Genomic DNA, 21,812 nt, shown 5'->3' on the forward strand with positions numbered 1-21,812 from the left:
ACCTTGCCTTCAATCTTGTCTACTCTACAAGGTAGAGGTCAAACCATCCAACACTGGCATGTCACTGACTCTCACAGAACTAATGGTATAACTACAAAATAAAGTAGATAAAGTAACAGCTGCTTTACTGTCAGAAATACTCAGTTGAACACACACATGGATATAAGAGTGCGTCTTTTTTGATTATTGTATTGGGACTTCCCTATAGCTCAGATTAAATTGAAGAAAGTAGGGAAAACCACTAGACCATTCAGGTATGATCTAAGTCAAATCCCTTATGATTATGCAGTGGAAGTGAGAAATAGGTTTAAGGGACTAGATCTGATAGAGGGCCTGATGAACTATGGACAGAGGTTCCAAAGAATAGCAAGGAGAGATAAGAAAGCCTTCCTCAGCGATCAATGCAAAGAAATAGAGGAAAACAATAGAATGGGAAAGACTAGAGATCTTGTCAAGAAAATTAGAGATACCAAGGGAACATTTCATGCAAAGATGAGCTCAAGGACAGAAATGGTATGGACCTAACAGAAGCATTAGAAATTAAGAAGAGGTGGCAAGAATACACAGAAGAACTGTACAAAAAAGAGCTTCATGGCCCAGATATTCATGATGGTGTGATCACTCACCTAGAGAAAGACATCCTGGAATATGAAGTCAAGTGGGCCTTAGAAAGCATCAGTATGAACAAAGCTAATGGAGGTGATGGAATTCTAGTTGAGCTATTTCAAATCCTGAAAGATGATGCTGTGAAAGTGCTGCACTCAATATGCCAGCAAATTTGGAAAACTTAACAGTGGCCACAGGACTGGAAAAGGTCAGTTTCCATTCCAATCCCAAAGAAAGGCAATGCCAAAGAATGCTCAAACTACCACACAATTGCACTCATCTCACATGCTAGTAAAGTAATGCTCAAAATCCTGCAAGCCAGGCTTCAGCAGTACGTGAACCATCATCTTCCAGACGTTCAAGCTGGTTTCAGAAAAGGCAGAGGAGCCAGAGATCAAATTGCCAACATCCACTGGATCATCGAAAAAGCAAGAGAGTTCCAGAAAAACATCTATTTCTGCTTTATTGACTATGCCAAAGCCTTTGACTGTGTGGATCACAATAAACTGTGGAAAATTCTGAAAGAGATGGGAATACCATCTCTTTGGTCACCTGATCTGCCTCTTGAGAAATCTGTATGCAGGTCAGGAAGCAACAGTTAGAACTGGACATGGAACAACAGACTGGTTCCAAATAGGAAAAGGAGTACGTCAAGGCTGTATATTGTCACCCTGCTTATTTAACTTATATGCAGAGTTCATCATGAGAAATGCTGGGCTGGAGGAAGCACAAGCTGGAATCAAGATTGCCAGGAGAAATATCAGTAACCTCAAATATGCAGATGACACCACCCTTATGGCAGAAACTGAAGAAGAACTAAAGAGCCTCTTGATGTAAGTGAAAGAGGAGAGTGAAAATGTTGGCTTAAAGCTCAACATTAAGAAAACGAAGATCATGGCATCCAGTTCCATCAATTCATGGCAAATAGATGGGGAAACAGTGGAAACAGTGGCTGACTTTATTTTGGGGGCTCCAAAATCACTGCAGATGGTGACTGCAGCCATGGAATTAAAAGACACTTACTCCTTGGAAGGAAAGTTATGACCAACCTAGACAGCATATTAAAAAGCAGAGACATTACTTTGCCAACAAAGTCAAGGTTATGGTTTTTCCAGTAGTCATGTATGGATGTGAGAGTTAGACTATAAAGAAAGCTGAGCAGTGAAGAATTGATGCTTTTGAACTGTGGTGTTGGAGAAGACTCTTGAGAGTCCCTTGGACTCAAGGAGATCCAACCAATCCATTCTAAAGGAAACCAGTCCTGGGTGTTCATTGGAAGGACTGATGTTGAAGCTGAAACTCTGGTACTTTGGCAACCTGATACGAAGAGCTGACTCCTTTGAAAAGACCCTGATGCTGGGAAGATTGAGGGCAGGAGAAGGGGACGACAAAGGATGGGATGGTTGGATGGCATCACCGACATGGACACAATGGACATGAGTTTGAGTAAACTCCGGGAGTTGGTGATGGACAGGGAGGCCTGGCGTGCCCTAGTCCATGGGGTCACAAAGAGTCAGACACGACTGACATGAACTGAACTGATAGCTCAGATGGTAAAGTAGCTGCCTGCAATGCAGGAGACCCAGGTTCAATCCCTGGGTCAGGAAGATCCCCTGGAGAAGGAAATGGCAACCCACTCCAGTATTCTTGCCTAGAGAACCCCATGGACAGAGAGGGACCTCAAGGGCTACAGTCCAAGGGGTTGCAAAGAGTCAGACATGAGTAAGCGACTGACACACATGGGCCACATTAGGTCTTTAGAGTTACTTTTAACTAAGTCCTCATGTATAAACCTGGGGTTTCCCAGGTGGCTCAGTGGTAAAGAATCTCCCTACTATGCAGGAGAGGTGGATTTAAACCCTGGATCAAGAAGATCTTCTGGAGCAGGAAATGGCAACCCATTCCAATACTCTTGCCTGGGAAATCCCATGGACACAGGAGCCTGGCAAGCTACAGTCCCTGGGGTAGCAAAGAGTCGGACATGACAGAGACTAAACAACAACATGTTTAAACAGAGCAGGCTACTTATGACCATCATCTTCAGGTGAGGTATGACGTTTTTAATTTCAGTGCAATTCTGATCACTTAAATATGAGAAGACTGCATTAGAAGGCAAACAGCTAGCTCATTCACTGTCCAGAATAAAGAGGATCCAAGAAAATCAGTGGCCAATGATACATTTCCATATTCTACAGATAAAATCCTAGAAAAGACACAACTCACCTACTTTGGGGGTCATGTTGCCAACAGTAGTGAATTCAGGGATTTCTGACCCAGGAATGTATCCAGCCGCCCAGGAAACCTTGAGAGAGCCATACGTGCCTCTCCTAGAAATCACAGCTCGGCTTGTCCCGGCAGCGATGTCCGTGAGTGGAAAAGCAGTAGATTCAAACCCAACCTGAGAGAAAACATGCTTAGAATATTTTCTTTTTCTCTAAAGGTTCCTGTTTTCTGAGGAGTGGGTTAAAAAGTCAACTTCCTCTTTGTTTACACAATGTGTTTCTCTGCTCTAAAATACTTTTGATTAAAGAGTAGTATTTAAGAAATGGTACCTGAAATTTCAAAATGTATCCTATTTATAATTTTGATTATAGTTATAGCTTTTTATCAAAATGTGAATTCTGAATTAACAGTATCTAAAAATACAATTGTGACTATGGTTAAATGAAAAGATTAAAAATGGCATTTTAATGACTTGCTATGGCTCTTTATATGGGATTATAAAGAAAGCTGAGTGCCAAAGAATTGATGCTTTTGAACTGTGGTGTTGGAGAACACTCCTGAGAGTCCCTTGGACTGCAAGGAGTCCATCCTAAAGGAAATCAGTCCTGAATATTCATTGGAAGGACTGATGCTGAAGCTGAAACTCCAATACTTTGGCCACCTGATGCAAAGAGCTGATTCACTGGAAAAGACCCTGATGCTGGGAAAGACTGAAGGTGGGAGAAGGGGATGACAGAGGATGAGATGGTTCGATGGCATCACCGACACAAAGGACATGAGTTTGAGTAAACTCTGGGAGTTTGTGATGGACAGGGAGGCCTGGCATGCTGCAGTCCATGGGTTCGCAAAGAGTAGTCACAACTGAGTGACTGAACTGAACTGATGGGTCTTTATAGAAACTGTTTTATCTAAAACTAAACTTTGACTTCTTTCTGATCTGAGATACAACAATAAATTTATAAAGTGAGCACCATGAACTAGATTTTCCATTAAGGATTTTTTCAGCCTTTGATTCAATTTAATACCTTTTTCTGAAGATCAGAAACCTTCAAAGATTTTTTAAATAATGATATTTTTCATCCACATAAAGTAAGATCTGGTTTTCAGGGTCAACCTTCCAGAGTACTGTAGGATTTATAGATAAAATAAGTTCCGGTCAGAGAATAGAAATAAAACCAGATTCCTGGCTTCACGCTATTATTTGGACAACTTAGTTTACCTCTTTTGGTCCCAATATCTATAAATTTGGGATACCATAGGATCAACAGTTCTATATTAAGACTCATTCTCCCCATTTTAAATTGGACTGGAGAGGAGCAGAAAAGTGTGAGACAGGGCCACAGGACAGCTTCTGAAGCCACAGAAAAGAAAACCAACAACTTCAACTTGACACCCATCTAGAGTCCCTATTACAGCAAGCCTTCTGCTTAGCAACTGCCAAAATCTGTAGTGTATCTCAGCTTGTGCTGGCTACACGGTTAAAGGCTGTTTGAAAGTATCCTAGCAACATCACATGTGTGCACACACACACACATACACACACACTCAAATACTGGTAAAGAGTATAGAAGGATACACCACGGACAGGAATACACTATGACTGGCCATGATCTAACCCAGTGACACAGTGTTGTGACAAGCAGAGACAAGGAGCAGAAAATAGTTCACTACACCAAATGAATGGTTCTTTTGGTGGTTCTTTTCAATGGTTCTTTTCAATCAACAAAGATTGAAAGGAATCTTTGTTATAACGACCTACGAACAAAAGAAGATAAAACATCAAAGCATTATATGCTATACTCTCACTCCCTCTTGAACAGAGGAGCTGCAGACAAAAACCATCCCGCTCAGTTATTTTTAACGCTGTGGGTTCCACTTTAGGGGCAAAGCAGATTCATTCCCTGGGAAGCAGCAGCCCAGGAGGTAGTAACTTGAAGACCATCCCCTTTATGGTCACAGACCCTGTTAATAAGCCGTTGGCCAGGCCTTAACTCTTCTGCCTCGAGTGCCTATCTGGACAGACGCCATGCCCACTTCCTGGTCAAGCTGAAGGAGCCCCCACCCGAGGGAGTGGGATGCAGGCTGGCATCTCCTCACAGTTTATAAAACATACACGGTACCACAGCCAGAGACAGCAGCCCTGTCTTGTTCCCACACTGACAGAACTGGCCTACGCAGGAAGCAAAGCCCTCAGGGCATTCTTTGTTCTCATGTGAATTATGAAGACACTGGGGAACAATCTTCCCTAAAATGAACTTAGGCAGAAGATTCAAATACCTAAGTGTGTCACTATCATTCATCTACATTAGCACAAGCTTCGGAGAAGGCGATGGCACCCCACTCCAGTGCTCTTGCCTGGAAAATCCCATGGGCGGAGGAGCCTGGTGGGCTGCAGTCCCTAGGGTTGCAAAGAGTCGGACACGACTGAGCGACTTCACTTTCACTTTTCACTTTCATGCATTGGAGAAGGAAATGGCAACCCACTCCAGTGTTCTTGCCTGGAGACGGGGACGGGGGAGCCTGGTGGGCTGCCGTCTATGGGGTCGCACAGAGTCGGACACGACTGAAGCGACTTAGCAGCAGCAGCACAAGCTTGCCACAGTAAAAAGAGCCCCACGGATTAAATATTCACAATGTCAGTAAATGAGAAAGTCTGAAATATTAACTGATGCTTCATTCTAATTTTAACTTTTTAGCATAAAATGCCTCAATATTAAATATTCATTATGGGGAAAAAAACAAGTTTTGACTCTAGGTGACCGTTATTTTTAAAATTCTATACCTTACATTCTACAAGATACAGACTTTTTTAAACTCAAAAAAGGAGATACGGTTTTCCACCTACTGACAAAAATTGCCAAATTATTTTCATATAGGGTATCCATAATTCTTAAATTTGATATTCATAGGATTACATAGATTTAACAAATCAAACTCTAAGAATCTTAGTCCCTTCTGTAAGAGCGGCCCTCTAGTGGTTCTGGGGGAGTACCACACCCAGTGCCAAGTACCTGAGAATTGGCAGCTTTCTCTGGAACTGGAAGGATGGCAGATTTTGCTTCCTGGAGAATTTTGGGCACGCCATAGAAACTTCCACCAACAAGCATCACGGTCACCAGCTGTAAGGTGAAATTTGAGCCCAGAGGTAGGAAGACCTATGAACAGTGTAAGTGACTTTTTATTAGCAAAAAATAATTTTCAAAGAAAAATACTGGCATGTGATGTGAGTCATTAGTACTTGCCTCATTTTGTATCAGTTTCATCAATATATGCCCTTTCCCCCACATTATAAAACAAAGGCCCATGATGAAGACTTTTAGGCTAAGAGTGAGAGTCATATATTATTTTTAAAAATACCCAAAATTTTCAAATTCACCGTGTATGCCCATGTGTGCTGTGCTTAGTTGCTCAGCTAAGTGTCCAACTCTTTGCAACCCCATGGACTGTAGCCCGCCAGGCTCCTCTGTCCATGGGGATTCTCCAGGCAAAATTACTGGAGTGGGTTGCCATGCCCTCCTCCAGGGGAATCTTCCCAACCTGGGGATAGAACCCAGGTCTCCTGCATTACAGGCAGATTCTTTACCATCTGAGCCACCAAGGAAGCCCAAGAATACTGGAGTGGGTAGCCTGTACCTTCTCCAGGGGATCTTCCCAACCCAGGAATCGAACCCAGGTCTCCTGCATTGTGGGCAGATTCTTTACCAGCTGAGCCACCAAGGAAGCCCAAGAATACTGCAGTGGTAGCCTATCCCTTTTCCAGGGAATCTTCTAGACCCAGAAATTGAACCAGGGTCTCCTGCACTACAAGAGGATTCTTTACCAGCTGAGCTACCAGGGAAGCCTGGATGACCTGAAGAATGATGAGAATCCCAGGAGTCTCAGTGATAGAATCATGTGTTCCAGGAATGGAGGGAGCACAGTGGTGAAAAGTGTCAGCTTCTAAAACCAGCAAAACTCACTTTCTCCTTCTTCACTGGGTAGGAACTAATAACTCTAATGACATTTACTCAAAACAGATAATGATTTAGGTACACTGATTATCCGAATATTTTGGACAAGTAAAAACTTCTAACACCATATATTAGACTACCAATTTTCAAAGTTTTAGAATCCAACAAAATAGGGAAATCCTGAATTTGAAAACTTGTATTACTTTACAGTGGAGAAGGAGATGGTAACCCACTCCAGTATTTTTACCTGGAGAATCCCATGGACGGAAGAGCCTGGCAGGCTACGGTCCTTCCACGGGATCCCAAGAGTCGGACACGAGTTAGCAACAACACCACCACCACCACCACCATTATTTTACAGAGATTTTTTTTTTTAGCACTTATATTTGTCCATAGAAACCTTGCTAATGATAATGGATACACTGCCATAACCTGGAATATTACTAATGACTCTACACATCTTTACTGGATGTAAAAATAACGATTTCTGTGAGGTCTGTTCTTCTTTTAAGTGTAATGTAAGCACATATCAAACCACCCAAATATGTAAAATATGTCCTATGGTGGTTTCAAATGTGCAACATGAGGGGAACAGATGTTTTACTCATTTGATCAATCTTCATTTTTTCAAAATGACATTCACTGAACATGAAGCACAGATCAAGGACTGAGGAAACAAGACATAAATCAGTCTCCTGGCTTCAATCGTGTGCTTCTCTCCTCTCCTTGAAGGAGTGCCCCCTCCCCACGCAGTTCACTGGCTGGGCAGCTAAGCATTTTTTTGTCCCCATATCCTAAAAACTGAAGGGCCAGATGTCAGCTCAAAGCACCCAGGCATTTGTGCCTTGCCACCCAGCTCTGTTCACGGGCCCATTCGGCACAAGGACCCGTGTGGCATGGCAGGACCCCAGCCTGTGGTAATGAAACATTAAAGTTTGAACAGGAGTCAACGGGGCATTTGGGGAAATGCTGGTTTGCCTACAGAAGGAAAGCAGGGTGACTAATTTGAAAAGGAACTTGAAGGTTTTTAGGAGTCAAGCATGTTCTGTTATGCCCTCTCATGTTCTGGACCCAGGAGGGCATCACAGAACCACTCTACAGATTGCCCATCATTCTTGATGGCTTTTGGCACGAATAGAATTTACTCGCCCATAATATCCTGTGTGCATCTTGAATACTGCCTGCTGCTGCTGCTGCTAAGTCGCTTCAGTCATGTCTGACTCTGTGCGACCCCATAGACAGCAGCCCACCAGGCTCCCCTGTCCCTGGGATTCTCCAGGCAAGAATACTGGAGTGGGTTGCCATTTCCTTCTCCAATGCATGAAAGGGAAAAGTGAAAGTGAAGTCGCTCAGTCATGTCCCACTCTTCATGACCCCATGGACCGCGGCCTACCAGGCTCCTCCGTCCATGGGATTTTCCAGGCAAGAGGACTGGAGTGGGGTGCCATTGCCTTCTCCAGAATACTGCCTACTCACTCACTCACTTTTATAACTGGCTGTTAAAGGGCCTTCTCCTGCATCGACAGGGAGCAGTATGACAACAGGGATTACACCCCATGATCACTGTGTCTGCGGTGCTTCTCACAAATGCTGACCCATGGTAAATGCCCCGTAAATACTTGAATAAATGACGACAATGGATATAATCTTATCTTGCATTCTAAGTTCTCTTAAACATAGGTTTCTTTAGTGTACCAGTGCTTCTTACCATCACTTCATCTAAGAGGCCTGTCATTAACCTTGTTAACCAGATGGTGAACTGTTCACTCTCTGACCCTCATGTTAAACCAACATCAAGAGTCTTCTAGTTTTCAGAACCTAATGGAAACTCACTCTGTTCCAGCACCCACTTGAAGGTCCTTCTCCGTGGCTGACCCAGCTGAAATCCTAACATTTATCAGAGGGTACAGCAGGGACAATTGTATGTAACTTGTAACTAACATCCCAAACTTCAAGAGCACCCGGGGTGTGAGGCAAGAAAGGGACCACTGGGGAAATCCTCCCCTCGCTTTAGTGTGTGTCACACTTGGCCCTAAAGGGTCACCTTGGAGACTAACGCACACAGCAACACCTAATCATCTAGGAGCAGCCTACACCACACATCCTGGAATGTAAGAGACAGAAGGAACCCATGAAAATTTAATCATATTAATGAAAGATGTTAAAGCATGCCAATAAGAGGAAGCTTTCATGTATGTGCAAGCTAGTAAACTTTTGCTACTCTTTATTGAAAACAGAAATAGTAAAAATAATTAATATAGGTTCAGAACAGATATGAAGATATCCATAGATACCTCAAAGGAAAGTTAAGGTATTAGGAAAGTTAAGATCTTTATAAACTGTACCATTAAGCATTCAAAGTGAAAGGAAAAGAGGATGATCATCCTTCAAAATGTCTCAGGTTCCCCAAGAGACAATCTAAAAGCTAGGCAGATCAAGGATCTTACTCCCTGTGAGATAAACATATATAATATATATATCATATATTTCAGCTTTCTTATGTAATTAGTCAGAGAGTAATTTGTCCATCCTAAAGGAAATCAGTCCTGGGTGTTCACTGGAAGGACTGATGTTGAAGCTGAAACTCCAATACTTTGGCCACCTGATGCGAAGAGCTGACTTATTCGAAAAGACCCTGATGTTGGGCAAGATTGAAGGCAGGAGGAGAAGGGGACGACAGAGAATAAGATGGTTAGACAGTTCATGGGGTCGCGAAGAGTTGGACACGACTGAGCGACTGAACTGAACTGAATTTGTATTATCCACATTGTAAAAGAATAGCATAACCTTCACTGTGGCATGCCTTATTGCTAAGTGAAACGTGTATAAAAAAATACACAGCTATTCCTAGAAAAGTTAAAGGAAGACCTCCTAGGGCTCAGTAACAGAGATTTGAACTTGAGTGTGTTCAGAAGCTGATGTTACACAGATCGGTATGGGAAAATGTTTTAAGTACATAACTAAAGCACACTGTATTTTTTTAAACTCTTCTAATTTGTAAATGAGACTTGATATAATAATATTCTGATTACCTTAATCCATCTCTCATTTCCCCAGCTTTGCACTGTTTATTCCAGTCTTGAGAACTGGGGGATATAGGACATGAATTCAAAAATTGATACAACAAAGCCATGTTATTGAGTCAATTTCTTAAACAACTTCAGGGATGTAGGAATAACCATGGATCCCAGGGCTCACTAAGAAGCCTGCATTTTCCCAGCTGATTCAACAGCAAAAGTAAAAAACTCGAGCGCACAAAAAGATCAAAAGGCTGCATAGTAGGTACTAATTAGTATAATATGTCAAAAGGTAGCCAATTTTCTATGGATCATAGGCTTAAATGTCATCCATTACTGAGTGGGCTGAACTTAGTGGACTATAGACAGGAAGCTGTTTCATTTCTGTCTTATCTTTGACAATGTTGTGTGTAGATCTCAAAGCCTCCTGTCATTTTTTATGAAGGTAAAGGCCAGATCCATACCAGTAAAAACTTTCATCTCACCCTCCATTAAAGTTCCTCTATTTATCCCAGTTCTTGCTCAATCCACAGCTAAAGATCTAAGGTGGGAAAGGGATCATGGCATGACTTTTTAGTACTTCTCCAGCCCTTCTTGGACCTTTCCATCAATCTTCCAGCACCTCTGGAGCAGGTGGGGAGTTGCTTTGAGGAAGAATGACAAGGGTCTTGCCTCACTTCTATAGTCCTTTCCTGAATAGCACTGGCAGGCACCCAAACGTTTCACCTTTCATGGAATCCATCTGTATGTTCATCAAAGACTTCAGAATTCAGCTCATCGCCATTCCACCACAGAAACACACACTCTTCCAATGACCTTTTTTACTGTCTCCTAACTTCACAATCCACCTCATACCATTCTCGAGACAACTCCAATCTGGCTACCCTCTGGCACGGACTTTCATGGCCATGAAATAGCAATCCCCACTGCTGCATTGCATCCCATGTGTGAAATAAATGAACTGCTCTCCTGTGCATATGGAATGACATTAGGTATCCTCTTGGAAGGATTGAGACAGAGAGTCCCTCAAATCACTTTCTGTGGCTCAGAGTGAGAAAGGTTGCTGGGCACCCACTTGGTTCCTGCCACTTTCACCTGATATGTTGGCAGAATAGTTTGCTGTCCTCTCTCCTCATTAACAAAAAAAACCCATGGCTGACTTCCTGGGTGGCAGATTTTTAAGGAGAGAAGAGCGGATACCATGTAGCCCCGTCAGACCCCAGGAAACACGTATCCGTCTCTCACTGCACTGCTCTTTGATAAGAGCACACGTGTTAGTCACTCAGTCGTGTCCGACTCTTTGTGACCCCATGGATTGTAGCCCACCAGGCCCCTCCATCCATGGAATTCTCCAGGCAAGAATACTGGAGTGGGTTGCCATTTCCTTCTCCAGATAGGAGTGCAAGGAAGCCTACAAACATCTCCCCCTCAATAAGCATCCAGTGTGTACATGTGTGTGTGATGTGAGTGTGTGTAGCACTTGGAACAATTCCTGGAATTCTGAAGAACTAAATAACTGCCTTCTACTATCTAGACAAAAATATTTTATCTCTAGGAAGGAACAGATACTTATTTACTTATAATTTGCAAATACCAAGGCAATGGCACCCCACTCCAGTACTCTTGCCTGGAAAATCCCATGGACGGAGGAGCCTGGTGGGCTGCAGTCCATGGGGTCGCGAAGAGTCAGACACGGCTGAGCGACTTCACTTTCACTTTTCACTTCATGCATTGGAGAAGGAAACGGCAACCCACTCCAGTGTTCTTGCCTGGAGAATCCCAGGGACGAGGGAGCCTGGGGGGCTGCCGTCTATGGGGTCGCACAGAGTCGGACATGACTGAAGCGACTTAGCAGCAGTATATGTATTACGCAAAACTTACTATGCATTTTCTAAGGCATTTTCCACGGTTCCATTTAAATATCTCAATCAGATATTAAACTGATCCTGAGATTAACAAGGGTTTTCTTGAAGGAGTCTTTCGGAATGACTGGGAAAACGAAAGAGACGCTACAGACCTGACTCTGGACTGGCACTGCGTCCACTGTGTATCTGGTACCATCTCTGACCACCAACTGCCTCTCTGCATTTTCTGTGACAACAGACTGCTCCTTAGAGTCAGATGATATTCGATATCTAACAGCCACATCTCCAAATGTGCCCGCAAGCCGGGTTACATTAATTTGGATGAATCTACGAAGGTTCTGCCCGATAAGTACGGACTGATGATCTGAATACAGGGCAAAAATTCCATGCGGGTCGTCATTTGCAGAAACAGAGAACCAAACGACACATTTTTCTGTATCCAGTTTTGCTCCTCCCTTTACTGAAACAAGCCGGAGCGCATACACTTCCTCTATCTCAGGAATATCATCTGGCAGCAAATGAACATCAAAGCTGGCTTCACTTTCTCCATCAGCAATGGTGAGACTTCCTTTTGTAGAAAGAAAGTCTCCAGTAATATCAAACTCACTACTTAATTCCCAATAAACCTAAAACAAAAGGAAGAAAACCAACAAAGTTATATAACGCAGTGTTTTTAATCAAAATCCTTTGAATTCGTTTACCCAATTATATATAAAAAGCTTGCCTATATAAGTGTGCATCAATATATTCAAATTTAAATTTTCCAAGTATCTCTACTTAAGTAATTCAGAAACTGTCTTAACTCTTTCAGGCTATTGTATGCCATTTGCAGGACAGGATGACAAAATCTCATTTCACCTGCTTCTAAATTAATAAACATAATTTGAAAAGATAAAGAGAAACAAGTTAACTTTAAAATACCATACCAGTTCCACAAGTACATTCAACAGTGAACCAAGACCATATTTGAGGGTAAAACGTAAGCAGGTAATTTGATATTCACATTTGAATTTGTTTCTGTTTGTTTTTAATAAAAAGAGGATACCTAAGATTTTAAAAATTAAGAATTTCTCCCAAAAAATCTCTAAAAAATTTATTTTCCAAAAATTTTTTACGTCCATAAAGTTTCAACTGAAGAAAAGTAACAATTAATCTCCAGTACAGGGGAAAAGCTAAGTTTATAGAGAGATTTCACAAAATAAATTTAGCTAGCAAACAGATAACCTTGACCTGTTCAATGAATATCTTGATAATTTATAAGGACATCTCAATGATATTGAGAATAAAGAATATATTAAGCAATTTGTAAAAATCATGGATAGTCTTGTTAAGTAGAAAAAGCTTCACATTATAGCAAACAAGAAATTACAAAATAGTTCAATCATATTCTTTGTGATTAAATATGAGGAAGATCTTTTTAACCTAACTGCAACTGAGTATTTAAAGAGATAACCAGAGGTTGGTGCCAGCGAGCCAGACCAAAGGGGCCTTGGTGAACCTCAGCATGTGTGAAAATTCATGTCGCTTCAGTTTATCAAAAACTCTAATTCTCCAGAACACACAGTTTCTCTGTTCTTCTCAACCACAACCATCAGGCAAATGATTACTCTGCTTAAAATCCAAAGAAAAACGGTACCATTATCTCTCCTGAAACACCCTTGATTCTTCTGACAAAGAAGGTAATGATCAGGGGCCCTTCCAGCGCGGATGGCTCCAAATAGGTCTCCCCGGACAAAGACTCGGGAGCAAACTGAATCACTCCATTAGGATCACCAAACTTCTCTATCTAGAAAGAGAGCAGAGGGGAGACATTGTAACAACTATGGATGAAATCACAGCATCCAACATTCAGTGCCCTGATACGTTGTGTATGTACAAGATAAACTGAGGGGATGAAAGAAACACAATCATGACTCTTGGGCATGATTGTATCTGGCTATGTAACTTTTAAAAACCTTCATTTGCCTGACAGTTACCTAAAGCAAGAAGGTTCCTACTCCTGAAGGATAATGGGAATAAGTATTCAGAAAATGACAATTTGTAGAACCTCAGAAGGACAAAACTTCAAAGCCTGAATTAGCTTTACTCACCTCATGTTCACCTCATTTAACCAGTTAAGTTTAGCCAACCTCTTTCTACTGGTTATGCTGTATTTATAGTGATAATATGGAGAGAGGTAATGGCCCCGTGATGGTTAATTTTATGTGTCAGCCTGACTAGGCTAAAGTGTCCAACTGTTTGCTCAAATGCTATCCAGATGTTGCTGTAATGATCTTTTGTAGATGTGGTTAAAACTGACAACCAGCTGACAAAGTCAATAAAACTATTCTCAGTAATGTGGATGGACCTCATCCAATGAGACGAAAACTTTAAAGAGCAAACATTGAGGCTTCCCGGAGAAAAAGGAATTCTGCCTCAAGACCACAATTTAGGAATCCTGCTTGCATTTCCAGCCTGCTGGCCTGTGCCACAAAATTCAGACTCAAGAAGGCAACTTCAGTTCATTCCTGAGCTTCCTGCCTGCTTTATGGATTCTGCTTTATGGATTCCTTCTACCTGTTTTATGGATTCTAACTTGCCAGCCCCACAGTTATGGGATATAATTCCTTACAAAATGTCTTTCTTTCTTCATATCTGTCTCCCAACATTAACAGTTCCAGTTCTCCAGTTCTCTGTATCTGATACAGACCCCACATAAAACAGGCTTTTCCAAACTTAGAACAAGGTGCATCTCTCTACCTTTTTTTCGGTAACCCTGGTCTGCAGGACTTTCTGCCCCAGTGGACTGGGTGATTCATACCAAATAAACTGGATCTGGATCTGACTCACACCATCACTGCACTGACTGAAAAAGCACCATCCTTCCTTTCAACAGCCTGACTTGTGATTACCTGTGAACTCTGCCACCCTTTAATGGCAAAGATAGCCAATGTTCATGATACAACAAATGCCTCCTCTTGAAAAGTGCCAAATCTCCCCAAAGCATCAAATTTTCTCAAAAAGGGTAAAATAACTATTTCTCGGTATCTTAAAAAATTACCAATAATCTGGCTATGTAATAAACTAATATAACAACCAGAACATCTGACCCACAGGAATTACTACGACGTCATTGGGTTTCATAACTTTTAATTCATCATAAGCCCATAGAGTTTCAACAAATGTAAGCACGTTTTCTGAAAGATCCTTTAAAGCCTAAATTCTGTGGGAAAAATAAAGTCAGACTTACAGTTAATGTAACATCTTTAGCTGTGGAGTCTAATTGAGCTTCTCCTCTCACAAGTTTAAGTTTAATAATGAAAGTCTTTTCAATTTCAATGTCATCATGTGGGTAGATTGCCAGAATGATGCTTCTCATTCCACCTTCCCCATCTCCAAAAAAGAAGGACCCGCTCACAGGGTCTGCGATGTCTCGGTTCTGTGATGGTAAGGCTTCCTGAGAATTGGGTCCTACGATCTCCCAGTTCACCTGCAGGGTGTTTGTTTTTTAAAGAAAACAATCAGCTTTAAACAAAGAATTACTCTGCAGGATAAAAATATATACATACAGTATATATTAAAATATATATATACAGTATTAAAAATATATACATACATGTGAAAGTTATTCTAGAATATCTCCCACAAAGTCCTATGTTATCAACTCATGTTGTTTAAAATAATCCTTACAAACATAAACTATGTAATCTATAGAACACCCGTTTTCATGAACAACAACGTTTAATAAGTAACGAAAAATCTGAATACCTGGTCATCCGTCACCATCACAGGATACCAAAAATAAAAAAGTACATACTCTAAACATATATCTATATATATGTGAGTAATAAAAACTTTGCAGGGCTTTCCAGGTGGCTCAGTAGTAAAGAATCTGCCTGCCAAAGCAGGAGACCAGGTTCAAACCCCAGGTCGGGAAGATCCCCTGGAGGAGGAAATGGCACCCCACTCCAGTACTCTTGCCTGGAGAATCCCATGGACAGACGAGCCTGGCGGGCTGCAGTCCATGGGGCCACAGAATCAGACCTGACTAAGCAACTGAGCACACATACAAACTCTGATAAATACAAGTACTAACTGTCTTGCTAGTGCACAGGTTCTGTTAATCAAAACCTATCTGAATCAAGTGAAAAGTCTGTTGGGGATGCAGCAACAAGTACACTTAAATAACCTAGTATAAGAGAAACAGAAATGTTCAGAGTTAAACAGAATTTTTATGTTGCAACAAAGGCATCATTTAAAGTTTGTGTAATTTAAAATTATATACTTTTCACATCCATAAAGAATTATATACGTTTCACATCCACTTGTCTTTGCTTCTTTCATCTTTGATCGGCGTGAGACACAGCTGACCACTTCTTTGTCTGGAAACACTGCGTCCCATCTTCCTTGGCTTATGTGATACTTATCCGGCACAAGTCGTCCTAATTTTCCTTCTCTACATCTCAGTCTTCTTGGCTGGTTCTCCCTCCTCAAATCCACAAGTGCTGGGGGCCCAGGACTTGGTCTGTATCTTTTCCATCCCTGTCTACACTCCTCGGGCCTCAGAGTTTCAAATGCCTCCAAGTGTCTCACCATCCTTCAGGTCGGTGTTTGCAGCCCTGACCTCCCCCTAACCCATACCTGCACACCCCGCTGCCTTCCTGACCCTTGCACTGGGGTGTCCTGCCGCTATCCCAAACCAACAAAGCCAAAGCAGAACTCTTACTTTTCCCCAAGCTGCCACATCTTGATAAACAGCACTACAATGTAACCAGTTGCTCCTCTAAAATTTCTAGGTTAGCCTTTATTCCTCCCTGTCCCTCAGGCTCCATCGGCCCTCGTGTATTTTTCCTCCAAAATATACTCAACCTCTATTCACGCCTGGCCATCTCGACCTCTCTCCCTGTCTGAGCCATTGTTAGCTCTGCTGTGGGCTCTAGAGGGCGACATGCTTCTCATTCCCCTCCCTTCTCCTACTCTGGCTTTTGGACAACCTACTTCCTTCTCGGGGGTTCTAAGTGAGCCCACGATCCGGTGACATTGATATCATTCCTTTGCTTAAAACTCTCCAATGGCGTCCTATTGGCACTTCGACTCATCTTCAATCTGATTGAGAAAGTTCTCTGAGGTCCAATACCTACAGGCCCCTGTGATCTAACTTGGGCTATTATCCCTTCATTTCCAAGCCCACCCACCCCGTGGACCTCTTCGCACCTCAAGCATACCAGGTCTGTAGATCTGCACTGTCTCATTCGTCTGCCCAAACGCTCAGCCCCCTAATGGTCACATGAGCACCTCTTTCGGCTTAAATATCACACTCTTACCATCTAATCAAGGGTAGCTGGAAGGAAACAATATGTTACTAGACAACCAATGGATCACTGAAGAAATCAAAGAGGAAATCAAAAAAGACCGAGAAACAAATGATAGCAAAAACACAGCGATCCAAAATCTGCAGGATGCAGCAAAAGCAGTTCTAAGACGGACGTTTATAGCAATCAGTTTGCTTATTGTTTGAAAATTCTAAGAGAACAGGGACGAACTGTGTCCTCCTAACCTGTGCGTTCTCAGGGACTATGACAGGGTCTGGCACATGGAAAGCATTCAACAAATGTACTTGTTGACATAATGAATTTTACCCAAATCCTTCATTTAACTGTTAACTTTCTCTCAAGAGTACCCTGAAGGCAGCTGGATGCCTCATACATTTTATGTATTTCACAGGATTTGGAAACTGCTTTACATCTACTTGGTAATCAATAAATATTACTGACTGGGAATAAATGAATATATTTGAGAAATATATTTTAAAAATCATGGGTTAAAAAATAACTCTACCTGAATCTCTCCCAAGAGTCCTCCGGTCCTCTCCAGCATCAAGGGTAAAATCATTATGGAATTGGGATTAGGAACAGAAACTCTGCTTTGATTGAGAAATCGTACTACACCAAAAGGCGAGTCACTCCTGGCAATCGTGATTCTGCACACTAGGTGGCGCCCAAGGACCGCTCCACCAGTAGCTCCAATGAGCATAATTTCAATGGGCTCCTCAAATTCACTGCATAGCAAGAGAAAGAGCAATTCTGTGAGTCTAAACATAATAAAATGCTTCTAAAACCCAAATAACTAGTCATTTTCCAAATTGGTCATACATATTCAAGGCACAGTAGTCACACACCAAGCACTAAGGAGAGGGTGCTTAGCTAGAAGCGTGAAATGATCAACTTCAGTATTACATAACCTGCAAGTTATTAGACTTTCTGCCCCTCTTTTTAATTGTTTAATGAATTAAGGAAATGATTTGCAGGACGTTTCCACATTCTGACTATAGACTCTTCAATCTAGAAGAACAAAAATCAGTATTTCTTCTTCTGTTTGAGAAAAAGTGACACATAATCACACTCCCTTTTGCCCTACCCCAGTACCCCACCCCCTAGAATTCCTCACTCATTTCTCGATGGGCACAACTATAATCTAAAATTCTATTTTCAATGCAAAACATAGGTAAAGACCGAAACACAATACTCATGATTTACGAATGTGCATGTTACATACGAAACAGCATTACCTTTCATCGTCATCAATGATGGAAACATTTATAAAACTTAAGTTCTGCCCATGCTGAAAGGTGACTGAACTACCATGCAGTACATAATCGACACCACCAGGAACCGCAGAGGAGCTCTGAGAGACGAAATCAGCCGTCACATGGCCGTAAGTGCCATGAAGCCTCTGCACGGGAATCATGATCGTCCCTATGTCTTCCTCCACTGGAACAGGAATGTGCAGTGAATTGGTATGCCAGCCAAAGAAACTGACTTTACTATGGTTCACTTAAACATGACAATTAAATATAACAGGACGATGCAAGCACTCAATTTTTCTGCAGTTCGTTTCTCACTTTAAAGAACCATTACGAACACATCACGACTTACTTTTTAGGAGAAATACAGTGTGTCAAAACTTGCAAGTTATAGTGAGCAGTGTAAGCTAGAATTTAAATCATTGACTTAATCATCAGCAAGGCATTTTGCCTCTGTGTGCCACATACAAGTAAATAACCCTTACTGGTAGACAAACTGGTAGATAATGGTAGACGAACACAAAAAACACTTAAAACATGTATACTGTACTCAAAGGAAACCATTCTGGATTGTTTCTGCATATTTAATGGAAACATTGGTAACATTAAAAAATAAGGTGTATGTTATTTACATCATATAAGTGTTTTAGAAGTCCAGATATAAATATGATTCTATTACATTGTTAAGCTCCTATCTACTTGTAAATCTGAACATATATCCTCAATGTTTGATTTCAACTTAAGAATTCTATTCAAAAGTTTATTTCTTCTTCAACTATACTAATATCAGCATATTAAAATATCATTTAGTAGAGTTCATAACAGCCATAGCTAAGTAGTACTGAACTTACATTGTAATTATCACTGTGCATTGCCCCAAATTTTCCCAAAGACAGTGAATCAAACGGAAATCAGATAACAGAAAAAAGACCCCATTTTTTCCTTGGTGTAAAAAGGCATCCTGACTTCTACTTGCTGTAGGTTGAAGTTTGCAAAATGATGATGTCTTCTATGATGCCACCCACGAAGACAATAATAAATCACTCCTAAAGTGATTTCTGATGAACTTTAAAATGGCAGATAACAAAAGAATTTGACAGAGGCAATGAAGGTGATAAACTGATTGCAATAATAAGATAAAATGTTTGTTTTGAAAGGTATATTCATATTCTGCCTTTGAATAAAAACAGAAAGGCAGCCAACTTCTTCTACCCAGGGGGATGTATAACCATATATTCCACATTCCACTTCTACATGAGGGGAGAATTGGCAACAGAAGGCAAGCTGCTGTTAGGAACTGTTTGAAGAAAGCATGATTGGGATGATTGGGAGTCCAGATACTGCCTGTGCCTGCAGTCCAGTAAACTGTTTCAAAGGTGATTGATTATTCATTAGAAGGTGAATATTCCACTGATTTTTAATTGCAAAGGAAATTAAACACTGTATAAATTAGAACTATACTCATAAAACTCTTCAAAATATAAACATTTCAATAATCCTAAAATTAAACATAATTTTTCTAAATGCCTTATTCCTAACCATTTCATTTTGCCATACACAATGAGATTTAAGACTGCCCAAAAGCAACTCAAAATATGTTTTAAAAATGAATACAAATATATACACATAAAGGCATAAATAAATACAAAGTATATGTGTAAACACACACACACACACACATACCCCAAACCAAGAAAATGCACGTAGGAATTCAAACTGACAACGTCATGTTCAGGTACTCTGATCAGAAATTGGTGCTAAATTTATAAGTAAGGTTACTGAACCTACCTTCAAAGGTGGTATACCTTGGGTCAAATTCAATGATTCCCTCTGCATTATCATTTTTCATTATGATGATTCGGACAATGGAGATGTTTCCTATTTCAGGAGGTTGGTCTATTTGAAGTCCATTTTCTTGGATGGTAAAATCATACCCTCTTACAGTCATAAAAAATAAAATAAAATAAACTGAGTACATAATTGCTTAGCATGAACTGAAGAAGGGTCCTACTAGCTCCTGTAATTGAGTCTTATGAAGCTCAACACGAAAATACTTTTCTTTTCTGAAATGATGTTTGAAATAGATTTCTGCACTGCTCTCAGTTATTACTGCCTGGATAAAATAAAAACTAATATACTATCACTAAATGTAGGCCATGGGAAGATAATAAAACTATAAGGAAATTGGGAAGAAGTTGGAAAATGAACTTCTAGGGCTAGGAAGGTACTGCTGAACACACACTAAACCACTTTAGTCCCTCCTTCAATTTCCAAATTCTACCTAGTATTTTTAACCTACCTAGCTTTAAAGTTTGAAAGCTCATTAATATGATTATATATAAGGCAAAATTAGAAAACTGGGCAGTAAAATATTAAAATAAACTGTTATCAATAGTCTGAGAAGGATTATGGCTTAGCTGCTTAACATAACTTAATATCAAGGCAATACGTTTTCTAGAAACTAGGAAAATTGGGTTTATACTATCCTTTTCAGATCAAAGTAAGCCTGGAAATGTATCTGGAAGAAAAACATTACTTCCTTAGAATTAGGCTTAAGTAGGAATTGGGTTTTTTAAAGGATAGCAATGGGACAAATGCTTCAAGCCCTACTTAGTCAAAAACACAGATATAATATCACACGTAATGTGCTATGCTTATCAAAGTTCACTCAATTAATTAAAACTGACCAGCACATGTTTTAATACATTTACTATAAGGACAAATTCATTCCCATCATCAGACACAGACTCATTTCTGGAAACTGAAGATTTGAAGGGTTTGTCAGCTCACAGCCAATTCTTCCCCGGGGAATGATATACATCCTGCCTCCTTCAGGGAAATATTTTAGTTAGAAGAAAGCTTTAAAGATTGGCATTAATATCACCAATGCAAAAACATTTTAACCGCACGCACAAGTAAACTTCCTCTAAGAACTATCTAAATGGAAACATGATTCCAGTTGAAGGTTACGCATGAGCCAGAGATGTCGAGGTGTTCCCTATGCCACTCAAGGTCTGAGCATTTCATCCATTTCATCACGGAACATGTGTTGCTCCCACTAAATCAGAGAACAGGAGAGTCTCACAGGGTTAATTCTTGATCCTCACTGAATCCCTGGTGCACTACCCACCAACTATCTCTGACTCAGAAATTCTTCCCCTGCTTTAAAAATGCCACTGGGGCAAATATCTACCTCATTCATCCACAAAGAAGACAATACAGTCTTCGGAGATACCAAGGAAAGAAATCTCTCAGTCCAGCCCACTCCGTGGTGTACAGACAAGAGGTGGGGGATCCAAAATCAGCCCCGCCAGCTGACCTTTGACCTAGAGAACAGCTCCTCTCTTTTTTCACCGATTACTACCAGCTTATGCCGTGTTCAAATCTCTTGCTATGCAGAGTGACTTTACACAACGGAAACACATACTTTCAACTTTCAGGAAAAAAAAATTATATTTTACAACGTGGAATAATTAACAGCCTTTGCCACCATGTCCTGTTCCAGCGTCACATGAATGTTGAGAAAAAGCTGGGGTAGACCATCTTAGAGCTTAGAATTAATCCCTGCACAGCCCAGCTTTGACTCTTC

General features: G+C 40.9%; 1 protein-coding gene across 5 annotated transcripts in view; it reads right to left on the bottom strand.

The window, feature by feature from the left end:
• The window catches only part of ADGRV1 (adhesion G protein-coupled receptor V1), a 543,743-nt gene that overhangs the window by 336,363 nt on the left and 185,568 nt on the right, over window positions 1-21,812 (bottom strand). For all 5 annotated transcript variants that reach the window (XM_044947303.2, XM_025292226.3, XM_044947302.2 and 2 more), the window contains 8 exons: window positions 20,012-20,160; window positions 18,209-18,410; window positions 17,479-17,698; window positions 14,891-15,130; window positions 13,298-13,447; window positions 11,814-12,287; window positions 5,841-5,984; window positions 2,830-3,004 (listed from right to left, as the gene is read on the bottom strand). In XM_044947303.2, coding sequence (XP_044803238.2) covers window positions 2,830-3,004; window positions 5,841-5,984; window positions 11,814-12,287; window positions 13,298-13,447; window positions 14,891-15,130; window positions 17,479-17,698; window positions 18,209-18,410; window positions 20,012-20,160 — 1,754 coding nt within the window. The remainder of the gene's footprint in view (window positions 1-2,829; window positions 3,005-5,840; window positions 5,985-11,813; window positions 12,288-13,297; window positions 13,448-14,890; window positions 15,131-17,478; window positions 17,699-18,208; window positions 18,411-20,011; window positions 20,161-21,812) is intronic.

This window comes from Bubalus bubalis, chromosome 9 (genome assembly GCF_019923935.1).
Source record: "Bubalus bubalis isolate 160015118507 breed Murrah chromosome 9, NDDB_SH_1, whole genome shotgun sequence".
Taxonomy (NCBI): Eukaryota; Metazoa; Chordata; class Mammalia; order Artiodactyla; family Bovidae; genus Bubalus; species Bubalus bubalis.